Raw genomic sequence first — 26,843 nt, 5'->3', positions numbered from 1 at the left:
CAGGGTTGCCCCACTGCAAGAGTACTTTTTCAGGGGTCTCAAGTTTAACTGGACTTTTTTTTTTTTTTTTTTAAGTGCCGTCAACTCAGGTCCGAGTCCTAACAACTTGATGGAGAGTTCTAAAAAGAAGCCTGTGTTTTGTGCTAGTCTAGCGAGATTTTTCCAGAGTCATCCCCACAGCTGTAGTCAATGTGTCCAGCAATCTAGAAGCTGGTCTCCTGCTTCGCCTGGTGCCTTCGATCCTCCCAAACATTATTTCCCTCAGTGGTCTCCCTCTTTTAACAGTGTGATAGTCGTAACGTCATCATTTGGGCTTTTAGTGACATAGCTGGTTTGATCTCTTTCAAGATTTAAATATTAGTTCTATGGGCTGTCCACAGCATGCATAAAATCCTGCTCCAGCACCAAAGCATGAGTTGAGTTTATCTTCTTTCTATCCCATTTTGCTGTGTCCAGCTTTCATAGCCATAATCAACTGAGAAAATTAGTGCATGGATGAATCAAATCTTAGTTTTGAGTGTAATTTCTTTACTTCTGAATACTTTGTCAAGAGTCTAAATTGTGTGGCTAATGCAGGCCATAGACGGGGAGAAAACCGGCTGAAAATTCGTCCAAAAAAATAATCGGCCGATTTTCGGATCGTTAGTGGCTGAATTGGTCGACCGGTTTTCTTGATTTTGACACTTTTTTTTAATCGTTCATGTTGGGAAAAAAACGGCCAATTTTGCCCATCGGCCGATTTTCACGGCAATGATGGGCAAATCGGACGATCTTTTTCCCGATTAAAAAAAAGTGCATGAGCCGTGACCAAAGAAAAAGAAGAACATCTGTATCTATTTGTATACATATAACAGATACAATGTTTGCAACCGCAATACTTACAAATGTCAAATCTATTAGCGGTGTCCCTACAGAGAGCTCCGCTATGATATTTGACATTTAAAAGTATAAAGGTTGCAACATTGTATCTATTGGTATCCGAATAGAAACATCTGTATCCGAAATGGGTACAAATAGATACAATGTTGCAGCTTTTTCTTCCTTTCATATTCTATTGCTTCTTCTTTTAAATGTCAAATATAGCGAAGCTCTCTGCAGGGACACCGCTATTATATTAATTGCCGGCCGTAGACGGGACGAAAATCAGACGACTTTTTTTTTTTTTTACCAATGATGGTAACGTTGGCTGATTGAACGGCCGATTTTTCGTTTTTTAAAAAAAAAAAAAAAAAAAAAAAAAAAAAAAAAAAAGGCCGGTTTTCTCCCCGTCTATGGCCTGCATAAGTGCTATTCTGCAGAGTATTTCGTCATTCGTCACTTCTAGTCGATTTTTTGTTTATGAAACAGCCCAGGAGATTAAAATGCTTTACAACTTCTAGTCTATCAGCATCAAGCTGAAAATTGTGATCATATTCTGTATTCAGGACCTTCATCTTGTTTATATTCAGATCTAATGCCATGTTTCAGTTTTGACTTTTCTCAGTAAATACAGCATATCTTCTTTGCTGTTGGTGATGAGCGTTGTGTTGTGTGTATAGCGCAAGTTGTTTAATGTTATAGTCACCAACTTTGAAACCAACAGACTCTTCTTCCAAAATCGAATTTCTGAAGATGACTTCACCATATAGGTTGTGCCTGATGCCTTGTGTTATTGGGAACCAGTCAGTGTTGCCATATTCAGTTCTCACTGCAGCTTCTTAATTTTTGTAGAGACTCTTGATCAAACGAGTAATGTGTTTAGGTATTCCCATTTGCAACAGAGTCCTCTGCAATTTATCATGTTCTACACAAACACTTTGTTGTAGTCAATGATGTAAAAGTCTTTTGGTTTTCTTTGCACTTCTCTAATATCCATCTAACATTGGCAATAATGTCCTTTGTTCCTCGGCCTCTCTGAACCCAGCCTGAACTTCAGGTAGTTCTCGCTAAATGTATGATTGAATTCTTTGAAGTAATTCCACATGCCAGTAAAGTATTGCTAAAAATAATACAACAATCGTTCTGTAGTTGTAACAGTCCTTAACTGGATTACTCACCATTAAATACTTCGTTAAATTCCCCTGGAGGTGCATGGATGACAAATTTTGCTGCTACACGTACCTAAAACAGAAACAAAATAATGAACAACAGTATTTCTGACCAACACAAATCTTGTGACTGCACACAAAGTGTACTTAAATATGAATTCCTGGTAAACAGCTAAATATACATATATACTTTTAGAGGTTAAACAAACATTTATTTTTACGTTGCCTTCTGTGTTGCCTTACAAATATCCGTGTTACTATTTGTAACATCTGACTATTCTCTGCTTGTGGACACGTTTGTTCTTGTTGCTGACAGCTCGGAATGGAGTCCTTATCACCACGAGCATATGTAAATCCTGCAGCTCACTTAAATCCTTATGCTAAAGTGTCCCTTTAGAAGGAGCTTGCCAATTTTTAAAAGAAAAAAAACACACACTTTACAGTTTTGACATATTTTACTATTTTAAACAATGAGTGATATACAGTGCATAATGTTGACAGTAGTAACTCCCAACAGAAAAAAAACAAACATTTCTTTATAAAAGTTAGGACAAATGCCAAGAGAGTTTTTTTTTTCCTCAAAAAGCACCCCACAAACCAAAAAGTGTAATGACATCTTATGTGCCCATTTTTGGCTAAACAATTCAGAATATAAAAGAGGAATGGAAAAAAAAATAGGAGGAAGAGGAAAGCAGTTATTCTGGAGTTTAACATCGTAGAAATGATGAAAGGTCATCAGAGAAAAAACAAATAACACCAACAGATGCAGACATTTTAAAGCTGAACTGCAAGAAACCTAAAAATGCTCCCTTATATTAGTAGCGGTTTATGTCTGATTTGGAAAAGAAGATTTACTTACCCAATCCTCTGCACTGCTAGTCCAGTTCCCACAATCTCTTCTCCCCTATGCTCTGACAGTCTGAGTTCCGCTTCACACTAATGCAGTACAGGATTCGCAGCAATTCCTCTGCGTTTCCTGCACCATATGACAAATCGCACTCTGTTCAAGCGAACCACTGTGGGTGTCTGTGTTACATTAGCGACACCCCAAAAACAGTTTACAAAATGCAGTGCGATTGGCTGAATCCAATCACCTGGGTGTTCACACCCATGCGATCAGATTCCAGTGCAGAAAAAAAAAAAAGAAATAGCCCTAAATTAGGCATGAGGACACCAAGGGACAGTCCACTGCAAAGCATGGAAAAGTGGAGAATGGGGTAAGTAAAAGTGCTTTTACAGTGGCTTTACACTAAACAAGCAGTTAAGCCTTGCAGTGCAGGCGCAGCCCCACTGCAAGGGAGAAATTTTGGGTTTCCTGGGGTCTGGGGGCTTTAACAGCTGTACCTCACAAAGCACGATTCACCTGAAAGGTAACACAACACGTAGGGCCCATTCACATCAGTAACGTGTTTTAGAGTTCGTTTACACCACCAAGTGGTGCTGAACTCCCAGCCAAGAGCGAATTACCCTACCAGCGTGTCTTTGAAGTGTAAGACGCTAGAACATCTAGAAAAAACCCACAAAAGAACAGGAAGAACATGCAGTGTCCCGGCTCGAATCCTCACCACTGTGCTGCCCCTCTTAACACTAATGCTGTCCCATTGCATTGTGGGATGGTAGGAGTGGTGTACATATTCTCCAAATACAAGGTCCAGGAAAGAAGGTGCGTGGGAGTCTCAAAGGAGTAAATGCTCACAGTGATTGAGAGCTACACCACTTTTTTTTTTTTTTTTAATAAATAAAGGTGAAATGCTATATTTCCATTACCCTACAAAATTCACACCAATGTAAATGTAGCTCTGCACTTTATATAATGTATACAGTAAATTGGAGTGATAAACAACAGCTTTATTATCTGTATGTATAAATCTATTGATTAGGTGTGGGTTTTTGTGCCCCTAGTTCATTTTTAAAGTGAACTCCTACAAATCCTCTCTTTTCTTTTGCTGCTGTGATCAGATTCCTGTTTGGCCTCATATACACTACTGCTCCTAAACCGGAGTTTAGGAGCTTTTGGCATTTTATTTGCCAAAGCCCCTGAACTCAACTCAATAAAAGCCCATGTGTCCATGTACACGTAGGCTTTTACCACAGTTTACCAGCAGCATAGTTTAGGGGCAATTAAATGTTCCTCTTCTGAACACAGAAGAATCACGTTCATGAGAGGAATGTTATGGCCAAAAACGCATGTAAACGCTAGCCACGTTTAGCACTTGAGGCGTTTATTCATGTCGATGGAAAATACTCTGGCCAATCACATAAATAAACATCCAAGCGCTTAACAGGATACCATGTTTACAAGTGTTTTTGCCGCCTTTAGCGTGTTTCTGCTGCCAGGAGAGCTAAACATCTAGGGGAGTTCATGTGTACATGAGGCCTTAGGCAGGCCATAGACGTGGGGACAATCGGCCGTTTTTTGTTTTTTTTTTTAAAGTCGTAAATCAGTCAGACGGCCGACGCTGCCACTAATAAAAATAAAAAGTCGGCGGGTTTTAGTCCTGTTTATGGCTGTCAATTAATATAATAGCGGTGTCCCTGCATAGAGACCCGCTATTATATTTGACAGAAGAAATAGATTATGCAGAAGAAGAGAAACATTGTATCTATTTGTACTTGAATAGAAACACCTGTATCTGAAATGCATACAAATAGATACAATGTTGCAACTTTTTTTCTACTTCTGCAAAATCTATTTCTTCTTTTTCTTCATAGTCAATTTATTGTCAAATCGGCCAGAAGAACGGCCGATTTGACCATAAATTACCGCGAAAATTGGCCGATTAACAAATCGTCCCAGGATCTTCCAGCTTGGACGATTTTCAAAATCTCTTAAAGTTAAGAAAAACAGCCAACATTTTCCCCACTAACAGTACGAATATCGGCCAATAATTCGGCAAGAAAATCGGAAATCTATGGCCGCCTTTAGAGAGTAGCTACAATTGATTACCATTGTCTCCTGTATGTAGGAACATAACCACCCTCTCTTCCTCACTCCCGAGATGGGGGGGTGAGTTCTGGAGCTCATGAGAGACATTACAATGAGGCAGTAAAACACAATAAGAAATTATTTTGTGACAAAAAAAAAAAAAAATAGTAGTAGTAGCGGATATGTATGGGTTATTTTTGAAGAACAAGGATATTGTTTAGTGTCACTTTAACAATAAAGACATGGATGAGCGAGTTTGGGGTGGAGGAACTTGACTGGCCTGCATAGAGTCCTGACCTCAATCCAATAGAACACCTTTGGGATGAATTAGAGTGGAGACTGCGAGCCAGGCCTTCTCGTCCGACATCAGTGCCTGACCTCACAAAAGAGCTTCTGGAAGAATGGTCAAACATTTCCATAGACACACTTCTAAACCTTGCGGACAGCCTTCCCAGAAGAGTTGAAACGGTTATAGGTGCAAAGGGTGGGCCAACTCAATATTGAACCCTATGGACTAAGACGCCATTAAAGTTCATGTGTATGAAAGGCAGGTGTCCCAATACTTTTGGGGGGGGGGGGGGGAGGAGAGAGAGAGAGAGAGAGAGAGAGAGAGAGAGAGAGAGAGAGAGAGAGAGAGAGAGAGAGAGAGAGAGAGAGAGAGAGAGAGAGAGAGAGAGAGAGAGAGAGAGAGAGAGAGATAAAAGGGAGACAATACACAGCAACAATGTTGGTCAATACAAGAGGGTTAGAAGGGCCCTGCTCCTTGGAGCTTACAATCCAAGAAGGAGGGGCTGGTGGTACAAAAAAGGTAATAACTGAGGGGGATGAACTGTTAGGAGGAATAGAAGATTCCATTATTAGCTGAAGGCAGGATAGGCTTCCCTGAAGAGATAGGTTTTCAGAGATCACCTAAAAGTGGGCAGAGTAGGTGATGGCCGGATAGATTGGGGTAGAGAGTTCCAGAGGATGGGGGAGGCTCTGGAGAAGTCCTGGAGACAGCATGGGAGGAGACAAGGGAGCTAGAGAGCAGGAGGTCGTGTGAGGAGCAGAGAGGACAGGACGGTTTGGGCGATATATTTTGAGACAAGATTCGTGATGTAATTTGGGGCAGAGTTAAAAATGGCTTTATATGTTATTGTTTTGAATTTTATTAGTTGGGCAATGGGAAACAAGTGGAGGTGATGGCAGATATGGAACAGTTAGTAAGGTGGATGAGTCTGGCAGCAGCATTCATGATAGACTGAAGAGGGGATAGCCAGCGATTAGGTAAACCAATGAGGAGGGAGTTACAATAATCGAGGCGAGAGAACAAAAGAGTGAATAAGTTGCTTAGTAGTTTCAGAGGTTAAGTACAGTCGTATCTTGAAGATGTTGCGGAGGTGAAGTCTACAAGATTTGGACAGTGATTGGCTGAAAGGACAGATGGGAGTCTAGGATTACACCTAGTACCCTGGCATGAAGGGAAGGACTGATGGTTGTATTATTGATCTTGATGGAGAAATCAGGGGAGGGGGCACGAGCTGGAGGGAAAAGTATGATCTCCGTTTTGAAAAGATTTCGTTTGAGGAAGTGGAGTGACATCCATGCTGATGCCACTTAGTAGGTTAGTAATGCAAGAGGAGACTGAAGGGGCAAGGTGAGGAGCAGAAAGATAGATTTGTGTGGCATCAGCATAGAAATGGTACTTAAAGCCATGGGAGTTTATCAAGTGACCAAGGGAGGAGGTGTAGATGGAGAAGATAAGGGGTCCAAGGACAGAACCTTGAGGGACCTCTACAGAAAGTGGAAGTGGATAGGAGAAGACAGAGTTATAGGTAACGCTGAAGGAGCCCTGCAGTAGGTAGGAGAAAAACCAGGAGAGAGCAGAGTCTCGGAGGCCAAGAGAGTGGAGTTTTTTTCAAGAGGAGGGGATGGTCAACAGTATCAAAAGCCTCATAGAGGTCAAGTAGTAAGAGTATGGAAAAGTGGTCATTGGTTTTAGCAGTTAGTAAATCATTAGCGAGTTTTAGTAGGGCAGTTTCAATGGTGTGGAGCGAGCAAAATGACTATAAAGGGTCAAGAAGGTTGTTATCCCTTAGGTATGAGCTCAGGCGATTGTAGACTAAGTATTTTAAGAGTTTAGAGGTAAATGGGAGCAGGGAGATGGGTTTTAATTTGTTCAGGTTGGTGGGGTCCAGCGAGGGCTTTTAAAGTATGGGAGTGTACTGTGCATGCCTTAGAGGGGTGGGGAAGGCACCATTAGAGAGGGAGAGATTGAAGATGTGAGTGAGGGAGCATAGGACAGAAGAAGAGGGTGACTAATAGTTGAGAGGGGACAGGATCCAGGGGGCACATGGTGAGACTGGCTTCTGAGAAAAGGTTAGTGACCTCTTCAGTAGTAGCAAGGTTAAAAGAGGGAAGTGTTGAGGGAGGTTTAGTATAAGGCATGCTAAGTGGGATAGATGTCTGTGTAGTGGGGATTCCCCCTACGAATTGCATCAATCTTGTTTTTGAAATGATTTGCAATCTCGTAAGCAGTAAGTAAGTTACTGGGTGGAGGTGAAGAAAAGTTAAAAGTAGGCTTATTTGGCATCATGGAATTGTATGTTCAGAAAGAAGATGTATATAGGGTGAATGCTTGCGGAGATTTGGTTTTATGCCACAATCGCTCCAGTGCACAACTATGTCTCATCGGATTTCTGGTGTCGTCAGTCTGCCACGGTTGTAATGGTCAGAGCCTGATACTTCGTGTAGTTAGAGCAGCAAGTAAGTCTAGTGTGGATGAAAGCAGTGGCCAGGTCAGAGCAGGACAGGGGAGAGATTCTGTCATAGAGGTGGTCAGTTGAAGAGTGGAAAAAAGAAGGGTTTGAGGTTGTGAAGGTGTCTGCGGATAATTGTTTGGTGCTTGGATGGATTGGTGTTTGAAGACGAGAACACTGTGAAGGTGATGGGATTGTGATCAGAGAGAGGAAAGGGTGTTTGTGAGGTTGTAGGGAGTGCAAAGATGGGAAAGGTTTAATTTCCCATCAGAGTTAGTGGAGGACTGTGTCCATTGTGTTAAGGCAAAAGATGAGGTTAGGTTAAAAGAGTTGGGGTTTAGCTGGGTTGTTCACATTAATGGTGATGTTAAAATCTCCAAGAATGATAGTGGGTATTTCAGAGGAGAGAAAGCAGGGTAGCCAAGCATCATCAAGAAAGCACGACACGGGTCCAGAAGGCCAATAGATCACTGCAATTCTCAGAGCAATAGGAGAAAACAGCCGAATGCAGTGAGTCTCGAAAGAAGAGAAGGATAGAGAGGGAGGGTTAGGGAGGACTTGAAAGGTGCTCAGAGGGGATAGAAGCAAACCAACTCCACCTCCTTTCCAACCACTGGGTCTGGGTGAGTACAAAGAAGGCCTCCAGAGGAAAGTGCTGCAGGAGAAGCAGAATCTGATGCTTGAAGCCAGGTTTCTGTAATTGCTAGTAGGTTAAGGGAGTGGGAAACAAAGAGATCATGGACAGAGGTGAGCTCATAACAGACAGAGCGGGCATTCCAGAGTGCACATGAAAAAGGGAGGGTGGTTTTTATGAGCATGGGGATTCAGGTTAAATTGAGTGGATTGTGGTTATTCCCAGAGGAAAGAGGGTGCCTGGTGTGGGGGTGAGATACTGGAGAACCAGGGTTTGGGGAGATATCCCCAGAGGTTAGGAGAAGGAGGGTGAGGAAAGTAAGATGGGAGCGGGATGTATACGAATGCACATGCCTTCCTGTCCTGGTGTTTGGGTCAGGAGGTGATGAAAGCAGTAGTAGGGAGATGGTAGACATGAGGGTGATATGTATAGGCTTTGGGGTGGAGCAGAGGGGTAAAGAAATGAGATTTTAATAACAGAGGATAGTAATATGAAAAGGATGAGTAAAGGGGGCATATTAAAAAAAAAAAAAAAAAAAAAAAGAAGGGGTAGATGGAGTGGGAATCAGACTTGTAGATGTTTCCCGAAGTGTTTGCTTGCAGTCCATCCAGCATGTCATAAATATATATATATATATATATATATACACACACACACACACACACACACACACACACAGTTGTATAATAAAACACATACAGTGAGGAACAGAAGTATTTGAACACCCTGCGATTTTGCAAGTTCTCCCACTTAGAAATCATGGAGGGGTCTGAAATTCACATTGTAGATGCATTCCCACTCAGAGAATTTACAAAAAAAATCCAGGAAATCACATTGTATGGTTTGTAAAGAATTTGTCGTGCACTGCTGAACATAAGTATTTGAACACCTGAGAAAATCAGTGTTAATATTTGGTACAGAAGCCTTTGTTTGCAATTACAGAGGTCAAATGTTTCCTGTAGTTCTTGACCAGGTTTGCACACACTGCAACAGGGATTTTGGCCCACTCCTCCACACAGATCTCCTCTAGATCTGTCAGGTTTCGGGACTGTCGCTGAGCAACACCGAGTTTTTGCTCCCTCCAAAGATGTTCTATTGGATTTAGGTCTAGAGACTGGCTAGGCCACTCCAGAACCTTGATATGCTTCTTATGGAGCCACTCCTTGGTTATCCTGGCTGTGTGCTTCGGGTCGTTGTCATGTTGGAAGACCCAGCCATGACCCATCTTCAATGCTCTGACTGAGGGAAGGAGGTTGTTGCTCAAAATCTCACAATAAATGGCCCCATTCATCCTCTCCTTAATACAGTGCAGTCGTCCTGTCCCCTTCGCAGAAAAGCACCCCCCAAAGCATGATGTTACCACCCCCATGCTTCACAGTAGGGATGGTGTTCTTGGGATGCAACTCATCCTTTTTCCTCCAAACATAACGAGTGAAGTTTAGACCAAAACGTTCTACTTTGGTCTCATCTGACCACATGACTTTCTCCCATGCCTCCTCTGGATCATCCAGATGGTCATTGGCAAACTTCAGACGGGCCTGGACATGTGATGACTTGAGCAGGGGAACCTTCCGTGCAATACATGATTTGAAACCATGACGGCGTAGTGTTCTACCGACAGTGACCTTTGAAACTGTGGTCCCAGCTCTCTTCATGTCATTGACCAGCTCCTCCCTTGTAGTTCTGGGCTGATTCCTCACTTTTCTTATCAGTGATACCCCACGAGGTGAGATCTTGCATGGAGCCCCAGTCCGAGGGAGACTGACAGTCGTCTTTAGCCTCTTCCATTTTCTAACAATTGCTCCAACAGTTGATCTATTTTCACCAAGCTGCTTGGCAATTGCTCTGTAGCCCTTTCCAGCCTTGTGGAGGTCCACAATTTTGTCTCTGGTGTCTTTTGACAACTCTTTGGTCTTGCCCATGGTAGTAGTTGGCATCTGACTGACTGTGGGGTGGACAGGTGTCTTTAAAGAGCTCAGACAGGTGCTACTAAGTTAGATTAATGAGTGGAGTAGAGGTGGACTTTTTAAAGGCACAGTAACAGGTCTTTGAGAGCCAGAATTCTTGCTGTTTCTTAGGTGTTCAAATACTTATGTTCAGCAGTGCAAGACAAATGAATTCTTTAAAAATCATACAATGTGATTTCCTGAATTTTTTTTTTTTAATTCTGACTCTCAGAGTGGGAATGCACCTACATTGTGAATTTCAGACCCCTCCATGATTTCTAAGTGGGAGAACTTGCAAAATCGCAGGGTGTTCAAATACTTCTGTTCCTCACTGTAGCTGCATTTATTTGTACTGTATGCCTGCCTGGTATTCAGCTTTAAGTTGCAGTGGTATTGACACTCTTAAAAAGGGCAGCTGTATTGAGAGGGATGCTATTATGGACCTCAGAAGAATACTGGCCATCTGTAGCCTTAAGGAACCATGGAGGGAAAAACAGAATGTTCACTTTACCTTTTGGAAAAGGATGAGTCCTACAAATCACAGAAGTCAAGGGATTAAAAAGCTTACAGCTGAACTTGTTTAAGGCAATATTAATCCAAAAGCAAATGCTATATTGCAGCTTACCAATTCTTAGATGTGGTGGCTGCATTAGTTTTCTTTTTTAGGCTCTCCTATTTTAATCTGGTAATACTGCCAGCAAGTCTGTTTTTCAACAGAACAAGCTGTCCTGCAGATATAGCAGTTACCGAGTTGAGACAAACCATTTGAGACTGACAGGGGTGCCTACAATGATTAGCTTTTATGTAAAACCTTTAACATAAAAAAATGAATTAGATATATCTATCTATCTATCTATCTATCTCCACCAAGACTCAGACTATCTCAGCTCTCACAGGCTCCAGACTAGCAGATTCTCCCCATCCTGTGGGTAAGGAATCTCTCCAACATTGAGTGCAGTCTCTCGAATAAATATCCTCTCCTAATGTGAATCTATCTACTGGATGGAACAAACAACTGTTGGATGGGAGCAGTGAGCTATGGCCAGGCCTAGCTTATAGTAAAGTATGCACATCCGCACACTTACACAACCTGCAGGTATCCAGTAAGACCTAGATACAGACTTGGTGGCTTCTTCTCACCCAAATCTTTTTGAAGTCTCTTAAGCTACAGACACTGATGTGGGAGGTCATAACCAGTTCCAATTCTGATCCATTCAAGCATTTCCATGTATGCCTTGGTCACTTCAAGACAATGTCTAAACTCAAAACCTTTCTAGGGACTTTTCCTTTATTAGGGACATGAAGGGGCTCATTCACTGAAGCTCAAGAGTCAAACATTTAATGAACCTTCCTGCTCGCTGGAGACAGCTTACATCACAGGCTGGTGCTCCCCTAGAGCACTGCCAGATGGATGTCTTGCGCTATTCCTCTCTAGTTCAAGTCATGATCTGTTACTTTCACATACACACTACATTATCTGTTCTTGGGCTATGGACAAAACATCTGCCATGCATGTGCCCTTATCTGGTCCTCCAGTCAGGAGAGGATTCATCTCTGCAGGGGGCACCCTCAACTACCAGCTGTTCTGCAGTCCCCTTTAGGCATAGCAGCTGAAATGTCCACCCCTTTCTTTCTCACAACAGCCTTGTCCATAATTGAGATCATTTTTTTGCCCCGCTGACCCAGTTTGCTGTGTACATCATGAGTGCGCCGCAGCACCTACCCCAGGAGACCACAAAAAGGAACCTGGGACCCACCAGCAGGTACACTGCATTTGTCATTTTTATTCACCTCATGCTGTGACAGATTTTCAGATATGACAGACTGCAATTCCCCACTTTTACCAGCTGGCTCTGGTAGTGCTTTAGACACATCGACCTTTGTACTTTCAGTTTTTGTAGGCAGATTTAACCTGTTATCAAGGTCACACTTAGTGTTACCTGACTGCACCCACTTTCACTGTATGGTGCCTGTCCACTCTGCTCCACCAGAGCAAACTCAGACCTGTCCTGAACAACCTCCAGTTCCAACACCCGGGGTTCTTGTGAGATTTCCAGGGAAAACTCCCCCTGCCTCTGGTTGCTATGTGAGACAACCCATGCTCATCATAAACACCATTATTACAACAGTATTCTCAGTAATCAGACATTTCAATAGTATTGTTAGCTTTAGAGAGCAGTCTTTGCTTCTTACCCATTAGAACCAGCGACCTGCCTATCACACCACCCTTCCTCTTTAAGGAGACACTCTTGCCTACTGTCCTGGGAAACCTTAAGCTCTATAGCTGCTGACTCCTAAGAAATTTCCAAGGATGCCTCAATCACACCTGATGTTACTAGAGAAAATGGCACATACACCTTTGTGGTCACCCCTATTGCCTTTGTCCCAGCACTATGCTGGTTTCTCTCAGGCATACACAGATCACATATTTCCTTAGCAGTCCTGAACATCGCTGCAGGTTTAATTTTAACCCTTGCCTCCCCACTACACAGGGTATTACATACAAGTCTGTTTACACATGTAGCAAATATCCCAGTCAGACTCACTCCCACTTCACTCATGTTAGTCCCATAGCCAGTCTTTTCCACATTTAAATGTATCCTTTCCTGGGACAGGCATTGTGATTGTCACTTGAGCATTGTCTCTTCACCGGTACTTTCACAAGCTAGTTCTCCCATGAGGGCAGGGGGCGAATTTACAGCATTTCTAGACTCTCCGGCTCCACTTGTAGGCCAAACAGATTTCCTGTTGACTGGGGTAACAAAAGACCCCAGCAACCAGTCATATCCCTTGTAGGAATCTGATGTATGCTGAGCCACCACTCTTTGGCGGCTCCTCAATGTCAGGCTTTCCTATGTTGCTACAGGATGCTGCTCTCCCTCAGGAAAAAAACTCACTGGCCTTTGACTGATTGATCCCCTTCTCTAGGATGCCACTTGTCATGACCCTTGAAAGGCGGACTCCAGGATCCACTGACGTGGTAATTCTGCACAACTTCCAGGGACAAAAAGGCACTTGCTGGGAGCATGCCCCAGCTCACCACACTGCAAGCAACACACAGGCCTCCTTTCCTCATCCAGGTTTCTTTCTCTTGAAACCCCTTGATCAGTGTTTCTAGGGACAACAACCTGCACTTCCCCTTTAACTGTGGTTAATGCAGCCAATTTGCACTAGCCCACAGCTGACTCATAGACTATCAGTTTTTCTGGTCCATGCAGGACTTGCCTAGATGATATATTCTCCTCCAGCCATAAAGCGCTCATCTCAACAAGGATGGCATCCTTCTTGCTTTTCGACCTCCCCATACATGGAAGCACATACAATGGGCTTTTGCTTACACTGTAAAAGGAAAAAAAAACCCACACACTAAGCCCTGTCTCCTTAAGGCCGGCCATAGATTGTGTGAATTTCTTTCATGCAAGAACCATATCCCCATCAACACAGACAGAGCTGACAGGGGAATCCCTCCTGCCAAGCAATTGTCTGCTCCCAGGCAGAGGGAAGCTGTCCCCACCAGGAAAAGACAGCGATTATTGCTAGCAGCTATAGCAGCCACTAACGATCACTGCAAGTGAATCCGGAAGCTGGTTGTACCCAAGTTTATCAATCAACTTGGTACATTCAGTCTGCCCACACATCGTTCGAATCTCATCTCAGATTCGAACTGTCTATGGCTGGCCTAAGGGCTTCTCCCTTCTCACAGGTACACCACTTGCAGGCAATTCCAGTTTTTTGGTTTCTCTTACACACAAAGCACCTGGCAGGTACTCCCTTTCTAAGCAAGGACCTGGATGATTCCCCTGCTTGCCCACATTCTCCACCATTTGTGATATGGGGGTTGTTTAGCTCAATGGTAGGTGCATTTCAGTGTGTCCACACCAGTCCGAACCATAGTCAAGGGCTTGCTGGACCACTTTTATTAAAAGAAAAGATCACAAAATAGTTGTCCACGCAGGAGATTGTCACCAACAATACAGATAAGAAAAATGCCAAGCCACCTGGCTCTTTCAGCAGCTCCACTGCTCGTCAGGATTCTTCAGACCCAGCTCTCCGAGCTCACTCAGTCATTAGTTACAGCAGCCAGCTGCATAGGCCCCTTGGCCTCTCAATATGGGATCTTCTGGCACCCTAGGCTCTCTCACTCCACCAAGACTCAGACTCTCTCACGCCCCTGAATTTGCCTAGTCATCCTAGCTCTCCCAGTTCACCAGTTGCCCCAACATTCCCAGTCATGTGATTAAAGAATCTCTCCTCCAACATGGAGTGCAATCTCTCGAGTAGATCACCTCTCCTAATGGAAGTATGCCCATCTCCTGGATGGAGCATAAAACCTAACTTTTTTCATAGTCTCCAAGCTCCAGAACCTGATCTGGGATTACCAAAACTGGAGACACTGAAAGGCCAGTCTTCTCCACACCGAAACAATACTCCAAAGCCCCTAACACTGTAACTTTGAGACTCCTGGGTGCCTTTTGCCTATAAGCACACAGTGGCAGGGCCTAGAACGGTCACACCACATAAAAATTGTAAACTGAAGACAGAAATTACTTCTGCATATAACAGTTCCCTCATTTCTTGCATTGAGCGAAGTTTGTCAAGCTGGGTGGTGTCAGCAGTTTCCTGTTTCGCAGGCACTATAATCTTTGGTCTCTTGCAGTGTACTGACATCTCTGCTGCCTGTCCTTGATTTAGGCATTCTGTGTGTTAAAGCCCACTCTGGGCAAAAACAATTTCTTTTCCTAGTCCACCCTTATCCCTTCTTCATACTTCTTCCTACTCCACCTCTCATAACTTTTGAAATGAGATATACTTCTCCAAGTCCCTCAACCAGGTCCCACTCTGCTGTTTCTGGATGGGGGACTGCTAATCCAACTCTGGGATCCTCTCCTGAGACCACCAGTCTCCTCCAAGGACATTTTCATTTTCCTCAAGTCTGAGAAGACTCTGCCTCAGCCCATCCGATAGTAAGTGTCCATGTGGGGCAGGCACATGAGGACCCAACCAAAAACTAAACAAAAGAGTCAAAGGCTCGGGGCCAAGGTGTCATGTGACTAAAGGGACAGGTAAGTAAAAAGGGCTTTTGAGAAAGGCTAGTGGGCACAAGGGGGGAGGATTTTAACATACTGGGACTGTAAGATCAAGGACACTGCAAGCTGTTACAAAGAAAGCTAGCAGAGGGGCCCCATTATTTGTAGCTACACCCCTGACGGTCAGCTACCATAGACTTCTTCCTAAGGCATATGTCACACAAGTGATTTTGTGACAGATACAGGATTGTTACCTCTAGGCTGAGGTCAGATGGGTGGCTCTGCCCCCAATGATCCAGACAATTTGTAGAAATCACAAACCAATTAATTAGTAAAGCAGCCCATAGATAATTATTTTTTCTTGTTCAACCATGGAGTTGATAAAAAAAAAAAAAAGGGACGAAAGACTTGATTACCCTATCCACACATTCATCCTCCCCACTGAGCTTTTGTAAGAGGGGCATCCCTGCCATCAGAATACACTGATCAGCGCTGCTGGTTATAGCCAGCAGCACTGATCGAGTAGCAGAAATCTGACAGGGCAGTTGTACAAAAGTCAATAGACTTCTGTACAACAACGCTGCCCATACATGGATCACAATTTGGCTGGTCTTTGCTGGACTGAATTTTGATCCCTATACGGCCATCTTAATGGTTTTGCCTATGGAACTGCTCCTTCTATAGCCCAGAGAGCCAGAGGTCACTCCCATTGCTAGTGAACCAGATTCAGCAGTGTTCAGTCCATGACAGAGCGATGCCCCACTGTGTATGGCTACAGAAGGATCGATCACATAGGGACAGACAGGCAGCCTCTTTGGTCATCCTGCTGCCACTGACTTGTCTTGCCTCCAGAATGGACTGTCTAACATCAGCCATAGTGGAAATTTAAAAAAAAAGTACTGGTGTTAATAAAAAGTGTGTGTCCTCAGAAGTCCGAGTCATCTCGGCTGCTACACAATTGCCTGAGCAGTGCCTGGAGCTTCAGCAGCTCCTCAGGTCATCCAATGCAGCCCAGTGACCAGGACACACCTGAGGCTTGTGGCCGCCCAGAGAACACAGCATTCATCTCCAGGAACTACCTCCCAGCTTCAACTTCTCGGAGGAAATCAGCAGAGCTGCCATAGAGCTCTACAACAAACTTATAGTGTGAGCTGACCCCAATCAGGAGGATGGCGGGTGTGCACGGTGACCAGTGACAGGGCTGACCGGGGGATGGGGGGTCCCGGGCACATCTGATCCGGACGGGTCTCCGCCCTTCTGCCTCCTATTTTCGGCTGAGGCCGTACAAGGAGCGGACCGGCTGGGAGGAAGAAGTCAGCCAACCCCACCCTGAGCGGAGCCCACTCACCTGAGACACCTCAGCCGGGCCCCGCCAGTTCCCCTCCCCCTCACATCCCGGGACCCCCTACACAGGACCCCCCGCACCCCTCCGTCTACAAGGACCGGAGCCCAGAAGGCCGCTCATCCCTCACACACATCACAAGGCACCGACCTTCTCCTCATCAGACAGCTGCTCCTCCACATCCGCCATCTTCTTCACCCCCTTTTCCTGACTGAGTGCGCGCGACCCCTGTGGGCGGACACTGACGTTCAATTCACGGCCCGCCTCCAGGAGAAGAGGGGGCGGGTGCGCGCCCGGGCTGGTGTGACGAGAGCGCGCTGTGCTGTGACAGGCGGGAGGGGAGGACGGGACTTGTATAGGTTTGTATGAGAGTACGAGTTCAGTTTAAAGTGACCTGGACTTTGTATCCCCTTCATACACCTTTTACTTGGTATTCTAATACTATCATGTTAACCACTTGCCCTCCAGAGGATTTACTCCCCTTCCTGACCAGGCCATTTTTGGCGATAAGGTACTGTGTTACTTTGACAATTGCGCGGTCATGCAACACTATACATAAATTAAATTTATGTCCTTTTTTTCCAACAGTTTTCTTTCGGTGGTATTTGTTCATCTGTGCGCTCTTTATTTTTTGCGCTATAAACAAAAAAAGATCGACAATTTTGGGGAAAAAAAATTGTTTTTACTTTTTGCTATAAAACATATCAAATGAAAAAATTTAAAAATCAAATTTCATCATAAATTTAGGCCAAACTGTGTTTTGCGATATAAAATCCCAATACGTGTAAATGAATTGGTTTACGTGAAGTTATAGTGTGTACAAATGGCGGTATATACAGGTGTACCTCAGTTTACTAACACCTCGGTTAACATAATTATAGGTTTACAAATGAAAATCCATTGAAAATAATGCCTTGGTTTACAAATTTTTTATGAACACAAAGTGTATGTCGGTGCCGATTTTTAAATGCAATTGCTGGTTTTTATTTTTCTTCACTATAACTCACAGAATTAGCTGCCACTTTCCCCGGAGTTGCAGGAAACATTTTCTTTTAAGAAACTAAAAGGAAACATTGTTTCTTTTAACTCAGGGAAATAAACTAAAAGGAAACATTCTGTCTTTTAGCTGGGGGCAAAGTGACAGCTGAATCTCTGAGCTATAGTGAAGAAAAAAAAACAGCGTGGGGTCCCCCCTCCCATCCATACCAAGCCCTTCAGGTCTGGTATGGATTGTGAGGGGAACTCCCACGCCAAAATGTAAAAAAAAATGGCGTGGGGTCCCCCCAAAATACATACCAGACCTTTATCTGAGCATGCAGCCCAGCAGGTCAGGAAAGGGGGGAACGAGCGAATGCCCCTCCTGAACTGTGCCAGGCCACATGCCCTCAACATGGGGGGGGTGCTCTGGGGCAGGGGGGGCTCCCCCCAAAACAGCTTGTCCCCATGTTGATGGGGACAAGGGCCTCTTCCCCACAACCCTGGCCAGTGGTTGTGGGTGTCTGCGGGCAGGGGGCTTATCGCTTCTGATCGCCTAGGCAATCAGACCGGAAGTGGGAGCGGGTAACTGTCAAATTCGGGTACCTGCTCCCCCCCGCCCCCCAAAGGTGCCAATCTTTAATACCACACCGAACGGATTCATTTGTTTTCAATGCATTCTTATGGGAAACAGAGTTTTGGTTTACAAATTTTTTGCTATACGAAAGTCCCGCAGAACAAATTAAATTCGCAAACTGAGGTAATGGCAGCGAAGAGCAACTTATAGCGGGACTTTTGATACTGGGTAGGAACTGACTGTCACTGACATCCCAATGACACTAATATAGTGATCAGTGCAGAGAAATACACAGCAGCATGTCCTTGCTGGCAGCAGAGAGACCTGTGTTTTTTACACAGGTCTCTCTCCTGTCAGCTTTGCTTGACGATCGCCAGGTGCCAGCAGGGAATCTCCAGCCGGGACCCAGTGATTGACATCCTTAGCCTCAAATGGCGGTGCAGGTAGGGTGGTGCACGTGCCCCCTACCCTGAAATGCAAATCATGTATATAAATGTAATTTTGCGCAGCCCTGCCGCCTTTTCTCTGGTAGGAATATACCACCCCAAGTCCAAAAATGTGGTATTCTGTGTAAAAGCTACATAAAGAATAGTACAGAATACTATGATTTGCAAATTTCATAAACCCATATTTTATTCACAAAAGGAAACATATCAAATGTTTCAACTTAGAAAATGTACCATTTTAACCCCTTAATGCTGTTAGGTGTCAATAACTATGTCAGGAGTGTACACGGTGCACGCTCTCCGCACAGTTCTGTTTCTCTTTGGGTAGGCTTATATGCAGCCCCTCAGCATCAAGGCCTACCCGCTGAGAGGCCGCATATATTCACACTCTCGGCCTGAAGAGGTTAAGAAAAAAAAAGATCATTTTGAAATTGATGGCAGCAACACATCTAAAAAAGGCCAGGCCTTTTCAGCAGTAACTGGCAATTGCATGGTACGCAACATTGTACCCAAATTAAATTTATATAATTTTTTTTCACACAAATAGAGCTTTCTTTTGGAGGTATTTTTTCACCATTTAGTTTTTATTTTTTATTATATAAATGAAAAAAGACCAAAAATTTAGAAAAAGAAATGTTTTCTGTTATAAAACATATCCAATACAATCAAATTTCTTCATAAATTTAGCCCAAAATGTATTCTGCTACACGTCTTTGGTAAAAAAATCTCAATAAGTGTATAATAATTGGTGTGTGAAAAAGTTATAGTGTCTACAAGCTATGGGATAGACAGGTGAAACTCAAAAAATTAGAATATCATGCAAAAGTTCATTTATTTCAGTAATGCAACTTAAAAGGTGAAACTAATATATGAGATAGACTCATTACATGCAAAGCAAGATAGTTCAAGCTGTGATTTGTCATAATTGTGATGATTATGGCTTACAGCTCATGAAAACCCCAAATTCACAATCTCAGAATATTAGAATATTGTGAAAAGGTGCAATATTCTAGGCTCAAAGTGTCCCACTCTAATCAGATAATTAAGCCATAACACCTGCAAAGGGTTCCTGAGCCTTTAAATAGTCTCTCAGTCTGGTTCACTAGGAATCATAATCATGGGAAAGACTGCTGACCTGACAGTTGTGCAGAAAACCATCACTGACACCCTCCATAAGGAGGGAAAGCCTCAAAAGGTAATTGCAAAAGAAGTTGGATGTTCCCAAAGTGCTGTATCAAAGCACATTAATAGAAAGTTATGTGGAAGGGAAAAGTGTGGAAGAAAAAGGTGCACAGGCAGCAGGGATGACCGCAGCCTGGAGATGATTGGCAGGAAAATGCCATTCAGAAGTGTTGGGGACTTTCACAAGGAGTGGACTGAGGCTGGAGTCAGTGCATCAAGAGCCACCACATACAGGCGGATCCTGGACATGGGTTTCAAATGTCGTATTCCTCTTGTCAAGCCGCTCCTGAACAACAAACAACGTCAGAAGCGTCTTACCTGGGCTAAAGAAAACCAGACCTGGTCTGTTGCTCAGTGGTCCAAAGTCCTCTTTTCTGATGAGAGCAACTTTTGCATCTCATTTGGAAACCAAGGACCCAGAGTATGGAGGAAGAATGGAGAGGCACACACTGCAAGATGCTTGAAGTCCAGTGTGACGTTTCCACAGTCTGTGTTGATTTGGGGAGCCATGTCATCTGCTGGTGTTGGTCCACTGTGCTTCATTAAGTCCAGGGTCAACGCAGCCGTCTACCAGGAGATTTTGGAGCACTTCATGCTTCCTTCCGCAGACGAGCTTCATGGGGATGCTGACTTCATTTTCCAGCAGGACTTGGCACCGCCCACACTGCCAAATGCACCAAAACTTGGTTCAATGACCGTGGGATTACTGTGCTTGATTGGCCAGCAAACTCGCCTGACCTGAACCCCATAGAGAATCTATGGGGCATTGCCAAGAGACAGATGAGAGACAGGAGACCGAACAATGCAGAAGAGCCAAAGGCCGCTATTGAAGCATCCTGGTCTTCCATAACACCTCAGCAGTGCCACAGGCTGATAGCTTCCATGCAACGCTGCATTGAGGCAGAAATTGTTGCAAAAGGGGCCCAAACCAAGTACTGAGTACATATGCATACTTATACTTTTCAGAGGTCCGATATTGTTCTATGTACAATCCTTGTTTTATTGATTGCATGTAATATTCTAATTTTATGAGATTGTGGATTTGGGGTTTTCATGAGCTGTAAGCCATAATCATCACAATTATGAGAAATCACAGCTTGAACTATCTTGCTTTGCATGTAATGAGTCTATCTCACATATTAGTTTCACCTTTTAAGTTGCATTACTGAAATAAATGAACTTTTGCACGATATTCTAATTTTTTGAGTTTCACCTGTATACTTGAAAACTGATCAAAACTGATGTACTGATGGCCTAAATCATTTATTGAGGTCTTTAAAGACCCTGAGGCCAGGACAGTACAATTATCCCACAAATGACCCCTTTTTGGAAAGTAGACAATCTGTGGTATTTAGTAAGAGGCATGGCGACTTTTTTGAAGTTGTAATTTTTAATCACAATTTTTTGGAAAAAAGACAAAATTAAAGAGGTTTTTTTCCACCAGTGCAGTACAGCATCATCATTTGACTGGTGTGACAGTGATCAGGGATATTGACTGGTGACAGTATGTAAAAAATGATACAATTTTTATAATTTTTATGTGACATTGTACTACTCTTGGGGGGGAGTAATCGGGGATTTATTTTTTTTAATACTGTTATTGCTTATAGAATGATGATCACTATATAATCAATAGCTTTATCTGTCAATAATCTGTTAACCATTCATGAACAGCTTGCTTATGGTTGCGATCTGTGATTGGCAACAGTTAATCACATGATGCAGGTCACCAGGTACCATGTGATTGCTGTGGGCCAATTACAGATCACAACTGTAAACAAGGTGTTCAGAAATAAAAAATCCATTCATGATAGTTTGTTTACATTGGTGTCATGTGATCGCTATGACCACATTGCTACAATCACATGATACCCGGTTACCGGTAATTGTGATCCATTGTGTCCAGTGGACACAGCAGGCAAGCTGCACGCCCCTAACCCAGAACAGACTGGTGGCCCTACAAGTACGTGATCCAGCCTGGCCATGGCCATTAACAACACTCTGTAAACATCTGGGAACTGTGGAGTTTTTTTAGAGAGGAATGTTGTCCTATTCTTACATCATATAGGATTTTACATCTCAACAGTAATTGGGTCTTCTTTAGCATATTTTTCATTTCAAGATGAAACAAATATTTTCAGTTGGTGAAAGGTCTGGGCTGTAGGCAGGCCAGTTAAGCACCCAAACATTTCTATTATGAAGCCGTGCTGTTGTCATAGATGCAATTTGTGGTTTAGCATTGTCCTACTGAAATAGTCAAGGCCTTCCCTGAAAAAAATGTCATCTGATAGGGAGCGTATGCTGCTCTAAAACCTGGATATATCTTTCAGCATTGATGGTGTCTTTGCAGATGTGCAAGCTGTGCATTCCATTAACACTAATGCACCTCCATACCATCAGAGATGCAGGCTCTTAGACTGAGTGCTGATAACAAGCCAGAAGCACCCTCTCCTCTTTAGTCTGGAGGACACAGTGCTCATGGTTGCCAAATTTCATTTAGTCTCACTAAATAATAGTTTTCCACTTTGCAACAGACCATTTTAATTGAGCTTTGGCCCAGAAAAGACAGTGGGATTTCTGGCTCATGTTCAGATATGGCTTCTTCTCAGTATGATAGAGCTTTACTTTGTATTTTTGGATGGCACAGTAGACTGTGTTCACAGACAGTGATTTTTGGAGGAATTCCTGAGCCCATGCAGTGATGTCCACTGTGGAGAGCCTAAAACAGACCAATGAAGAGAGAAAAATGAAGAGAGAAATATGAGCACTGCCATAGCTGACTTGTTTTAAAATGTGACAAATGTCATACTGATACAGGCCTCACTATTTCGGGACCATTTCCTCCTTCACATCCGAGGTCCCCCCCTCCAGAGGCCCCCTACACACCAGAGCCCTGCCTCCATTTCAGAATCCCCCATTCACATCAGAGTCCCCCCCATCACATCAGAGGTCCCCAGATCATATCAGAGTCCATCCTTCAAATGCAGAGCCCCACCATCATATCTGGGTCCCTCCTACGTGTCCCCCTTTCAGGTCAAAATTTTTTCTCATCGCATCAGATGTTCCTCTCATCACATCGGAGTCCCTTCTTCACATACATGTTCCCTCATCACTTTGGGTTTCCTGTTCAAGTCATAGTCCCTTCATCACACAAGATTCCCCCCTTACAAGGTGGAGCAGGTCTGGGCAGAGGCGTACTTCTCCCCTCCTGAATGCTGTAGTCCTTTATGCTGACTTCTCTGGATCAGCATCATACATTGCCATGGTTTGGGTAGGCCAGCAACCAGCACCATAGCAATGAGTGATGCCTGGCTTCCTGGTCATTGAGCTTCAGTGGATGTCATGGTGACATCTGTCCAGCAGAAGTTCTAACCATTTAGCCATTGTGTAAGGGGGCTTCCGATTGTGCAGATATTGGTCCCAATTCTACAAGTCCCCGCCCTGCTTCTATAGGAGATTCACCCACCTATTGTTAAGAAAAAATATTTTTTTTTAACTTTTTTTTGTCACTCTTCCAGCCAGAGGCCGGCTGACGATATTCCTGCCAAGCTTCTATCACCAAGTCACAGGACCCACATCTCTTCCCAGTGTCCTTTCTATAGCCTTGTCTAGCCAGGCACACTCCCAGATGACAGTCCCATTCCCAGGCTTTTCTCTATTACCTACATACAAGGCTCCCAAGGCCCTGTGCACCCTGCTACAGGACCTACAGAAGAAGGTCAGAGCAGACAGGGTGCCTACAACTCTTCCTTACATGATCTGTACCACCTTGCTTGTGAATTCAGGCCTGCAAAGGGCCCTTTGGATCAGCTCTGCATTGGACTATATTTTAGCAGCTGTGGAGTGACCTGTTACCATACCCCTTCTACCGTGGTCCCCCCAACAGCTGGTATTCATATGAGTACTAATTCCATCTATTACATCACTTGAGGAAAGATTTCTCTAAGGCTACGTTCACACTAGCGTTGTGTGCAGGCAGCAGAGAGGTGTTTGGGAAGCGTTTTTACCGCTTCCCAAACGCCTCTGCCAATTCTGCACATTACAGCACATGGTGCTGTTCTAACGGGAGCGTTTGCGTTGCGTTTGCGGTGAGGTTGTGACACGGTTGCAGGGCGTTTGCGGAGCGGTAACACCACTCAAACTGCATTATAGGCGTTTGTGGGGCGTTATTAACGCTCAGCAAACGCCTAGCAACCGCCGCTAAACTGCGCATGCGGCGGTTGCGAAATGTTTGCCGAGCGTTAAAAAACGCTCCGCAAACGCCGGACCAACGCTTGCCAAATGCTATAGAGGCGTTTGGCAAGCGTTGGTAAAACAGCCAAGTGTGAATGAGCCCTAAAAGGAGTGCTAACACCTGTTTATAAATTTCCCCTACCATAACATAATGGCAACAGAGCCATCTAGACGTAGGCAAGCTAACTATACCTGCCAACAACTGTGCTGCCTTATTTTTTTAATGCAAGTACACAAGTAGAGAAGCATGGTCATATGGATTATAGATCACTGAAAGAAGCTAGGAAAGTACGTCGGAAGTTATTTCAAAATTTGCAGACAGAAGCCTACCTAAAGCTAGCCGTATGATTGGATTTTGTCTGATTCCTAGTGAACTGGCTTAAATTTGTTCCATGGCTATCCATGTCAACACCACCCATCTTGACAAAAGTCAAGGTGCCGGATGAAAGATCCTTGGCAGTTGCAGGCCCTGTTCAGGCATTCTGACAGTGCAGGTGCTGGCTCTCAGAACACAATAGCTGCAATTGCAGATTCCACCTTCTGCACTGTTTAGGGGAAACCAATGAGGGGAATCCACTGGTCTTTCTTGTTAAGCCCCATGTATGGCCATTTTACCAACAGGGTTATTTTTGGTAGACAGAGGCAGGTTATATGTGAAAATGCCAGACACAATAAAAAGGACAAATAGGATAAACCATTTAATAGGCTGTGGAGTTGATTTACTAAAGCTGGAGAGTGCAAAATCTGCTGCAGCTCTGCAGAGAAACCAATCAGCTTCCATTTTTTTTTTTGTCAAAGTTTGATTGAACAAGCTGAAGTTAGAAGCTGATTGGCTACCATGCACAGCTGCACCACATATTGCACTTTCCAGTTTTAGTAAATCAGCCCCATTATATTTATATATTCTTGAAAATGAATTTTAGAATTGTAATATTCTTTAAAATTAATTCTAGAATTGTAATATTCTTGAAAAGCAATTTTAGAATTGTAAGAGTTGTTAATGTTTTTCTTTTCAGTTTGATGCCATTATTGTTTTTCTGCAGTAAATGTGAGATCAGGATAAGTATTGAAGTACATTACTACACAAAATACATATCCAGGATACTTGTACTAACTCACAGATGTCACTGGGTGGCAACTCTAGAACGGCTATTTCAATTCTGCACCTGTGCAGGAAAATCAGTGATTGCTGACTTGTACATTACAAGAGATATTTGAACACCTACCTTACTAAAATAGTAACATGTGCATGTTTTTTTATAAATTAGTGGTATGCAAAACCTCACAACATTATTATACCATACAGCATGTCGTATTTCAAAAATGTTGTTTACATGCCTTGCAATTGATTTACTGGCTAAAGTGTCTCTAAACCAAAAAAAAAAAAAATTAAAGATATTACAGCTTACAAGTCCATAGATACAGTGGCTGAGTTAGTTTTATTTTTCAGACTTTTTTCACCTGGTGAACCTGCCTGTAACACATCTTCTCACATACCTCCCAACCAGGGGTGGACTGACAACTCATGGGGCCCCCGGGCAATAGGGGATCATGGGGCCCCTGTGTTCTTGCCCAAACTCAAAAAAGCCTATGAAAAAGGTACCAGGGGCATCTCATGGGGCCCCCTACTGACCCCGGGCCCTCGGGCAGTGCCTGAGTTTCCAAATGGTCAGTCCGCCCCGGCTCCCAACTGTCTTGAATCCCATAGGACTGCCGTAGTATTTGACCAAAATACTGGATTCCCCCAAGTACATGGCATGTCCTGTTGCTGGACCAAGCATTCCAACACCTTAATGCAGTTGTTCACCAGCAAAAGTTAGCAAGACGGGCAGGGACAATGTTGTAAATGCAGGGTGGATTCTCCTCTCTCTGTGTACATGCTCCCGTTCCTCCTGCATGTGTGCACTCGCATAACTGGTCATGTAAGCCTGCAGGTCTCCCTACTGAAAATCATGAGATGGAGTTGGGAGATCAGAAGAGGAGACCTGTAAAACGAAGATCAAAGCAGAGAGATCCTTTGAAATAGTGCGTGACACAGTGTGATAGGGATAAGGTCATGGAAGGGAGAGAAGACAGAAGGCAATAGGAGCTAATTGTGTATATGAAGGGAAGAAAGGAGTTGGTGGGACTGGACTAGAACATAGAGCAGTGTGAGAAATGCTCATAATATGTGGTGAAAAAGTGAAGTAGGTGGGTTTAGATTGTTGTTTGGAAGAAGAGAAAAGGAAGGAGGAGCAAAGCAGGCTAGACAAATATATACGCTGAAGCATTCCTTACCTGTGCTGCACAGTCTCCATTATCAAAGGGTATTTTATTTCTCCTGCAGACATTGCACTTTTTTCCTGCTGTTGACACCAGGGCATTGTTTCCTTCCACTGACTTGATACTGGAGCACTTTTCCTCTCACTAGCCTTTGATACTAGGGCACTTTTCTTCCCACTGACCCCTGATACTGGGGCATATTTTCCTCCCACTGACACCAGGGTATTTTTTACTCCCACTACCCACTGACACCAGGGCATTTGTGTCCTCTTACTGACACCAAGGTATTTTTTCCTTTCCCAACCACCAACGCCAAAGAATTTTTTCCTGTCGTTGAACAGTACCACATCTGTATTTTTTACTTTCACTGACTTCAAGGTATTTCTTTCTTACGCTGATTACTGATGCCGGGGCATTATTTCCTTCCACTGACCACACATGCCAGGCCTTCTTTTTCCCACTAACCAGTAATATAAGGGGCACTATGATACATACTCTTGACTGTTTTATATACATATGTACTGACTG

General features: G+C 43.7%; 1 protein-coding gene across 1 annotated transcript in view; it reads right to left on the bottom strand.

The window, feature by feature from the left end:
* LOC149467158 (F-actin-capping protein subunit alpha-2-like) overlaps positions 1–16,931 on the bottom strand; it is a 47,771-nt gene extending 30,840 nt beyond the window's left edge. The window contains exons 1-2 of the mRNA XM_089672088.1: positions 16,791–16,931; positions 2,037–2,100 (exon numbers count right to left, since the gene is read on the bottom strand). Coding sequence (XP_089528214.1) covers positions 2,037–2,100; positions 16,791–16,829 — 103 coding nt within the window. The 5' untranslated portion in view covers positions 16,830–16,931. The remainder of the gene's footprint in view (positions 1–2,036; positions 2,101–16,790) is intronic.
* Positions 16,932–26,843: the final 9,912 nt, after the last annotated feature.

Source organism: Staurois parvus, unplaced genomic scaffold (genome assembly GCF_062004578.1).
Source record: "Staurois parvus isolate SC_StPar_1 unplaced genomic scaffold, SC_StPar_1.0 ptg000120l, whole genome shotgun sequence".
NCBI lineage: Eukaryota > Metazoa > Chordata > Amphibia > Anura > Ranidae > Staurois > Staurois parvus.
Note: the sequence above shows the minus strand (reverse complement) of the source record. Positions and strands in the feature narration are given on the sequence as shown.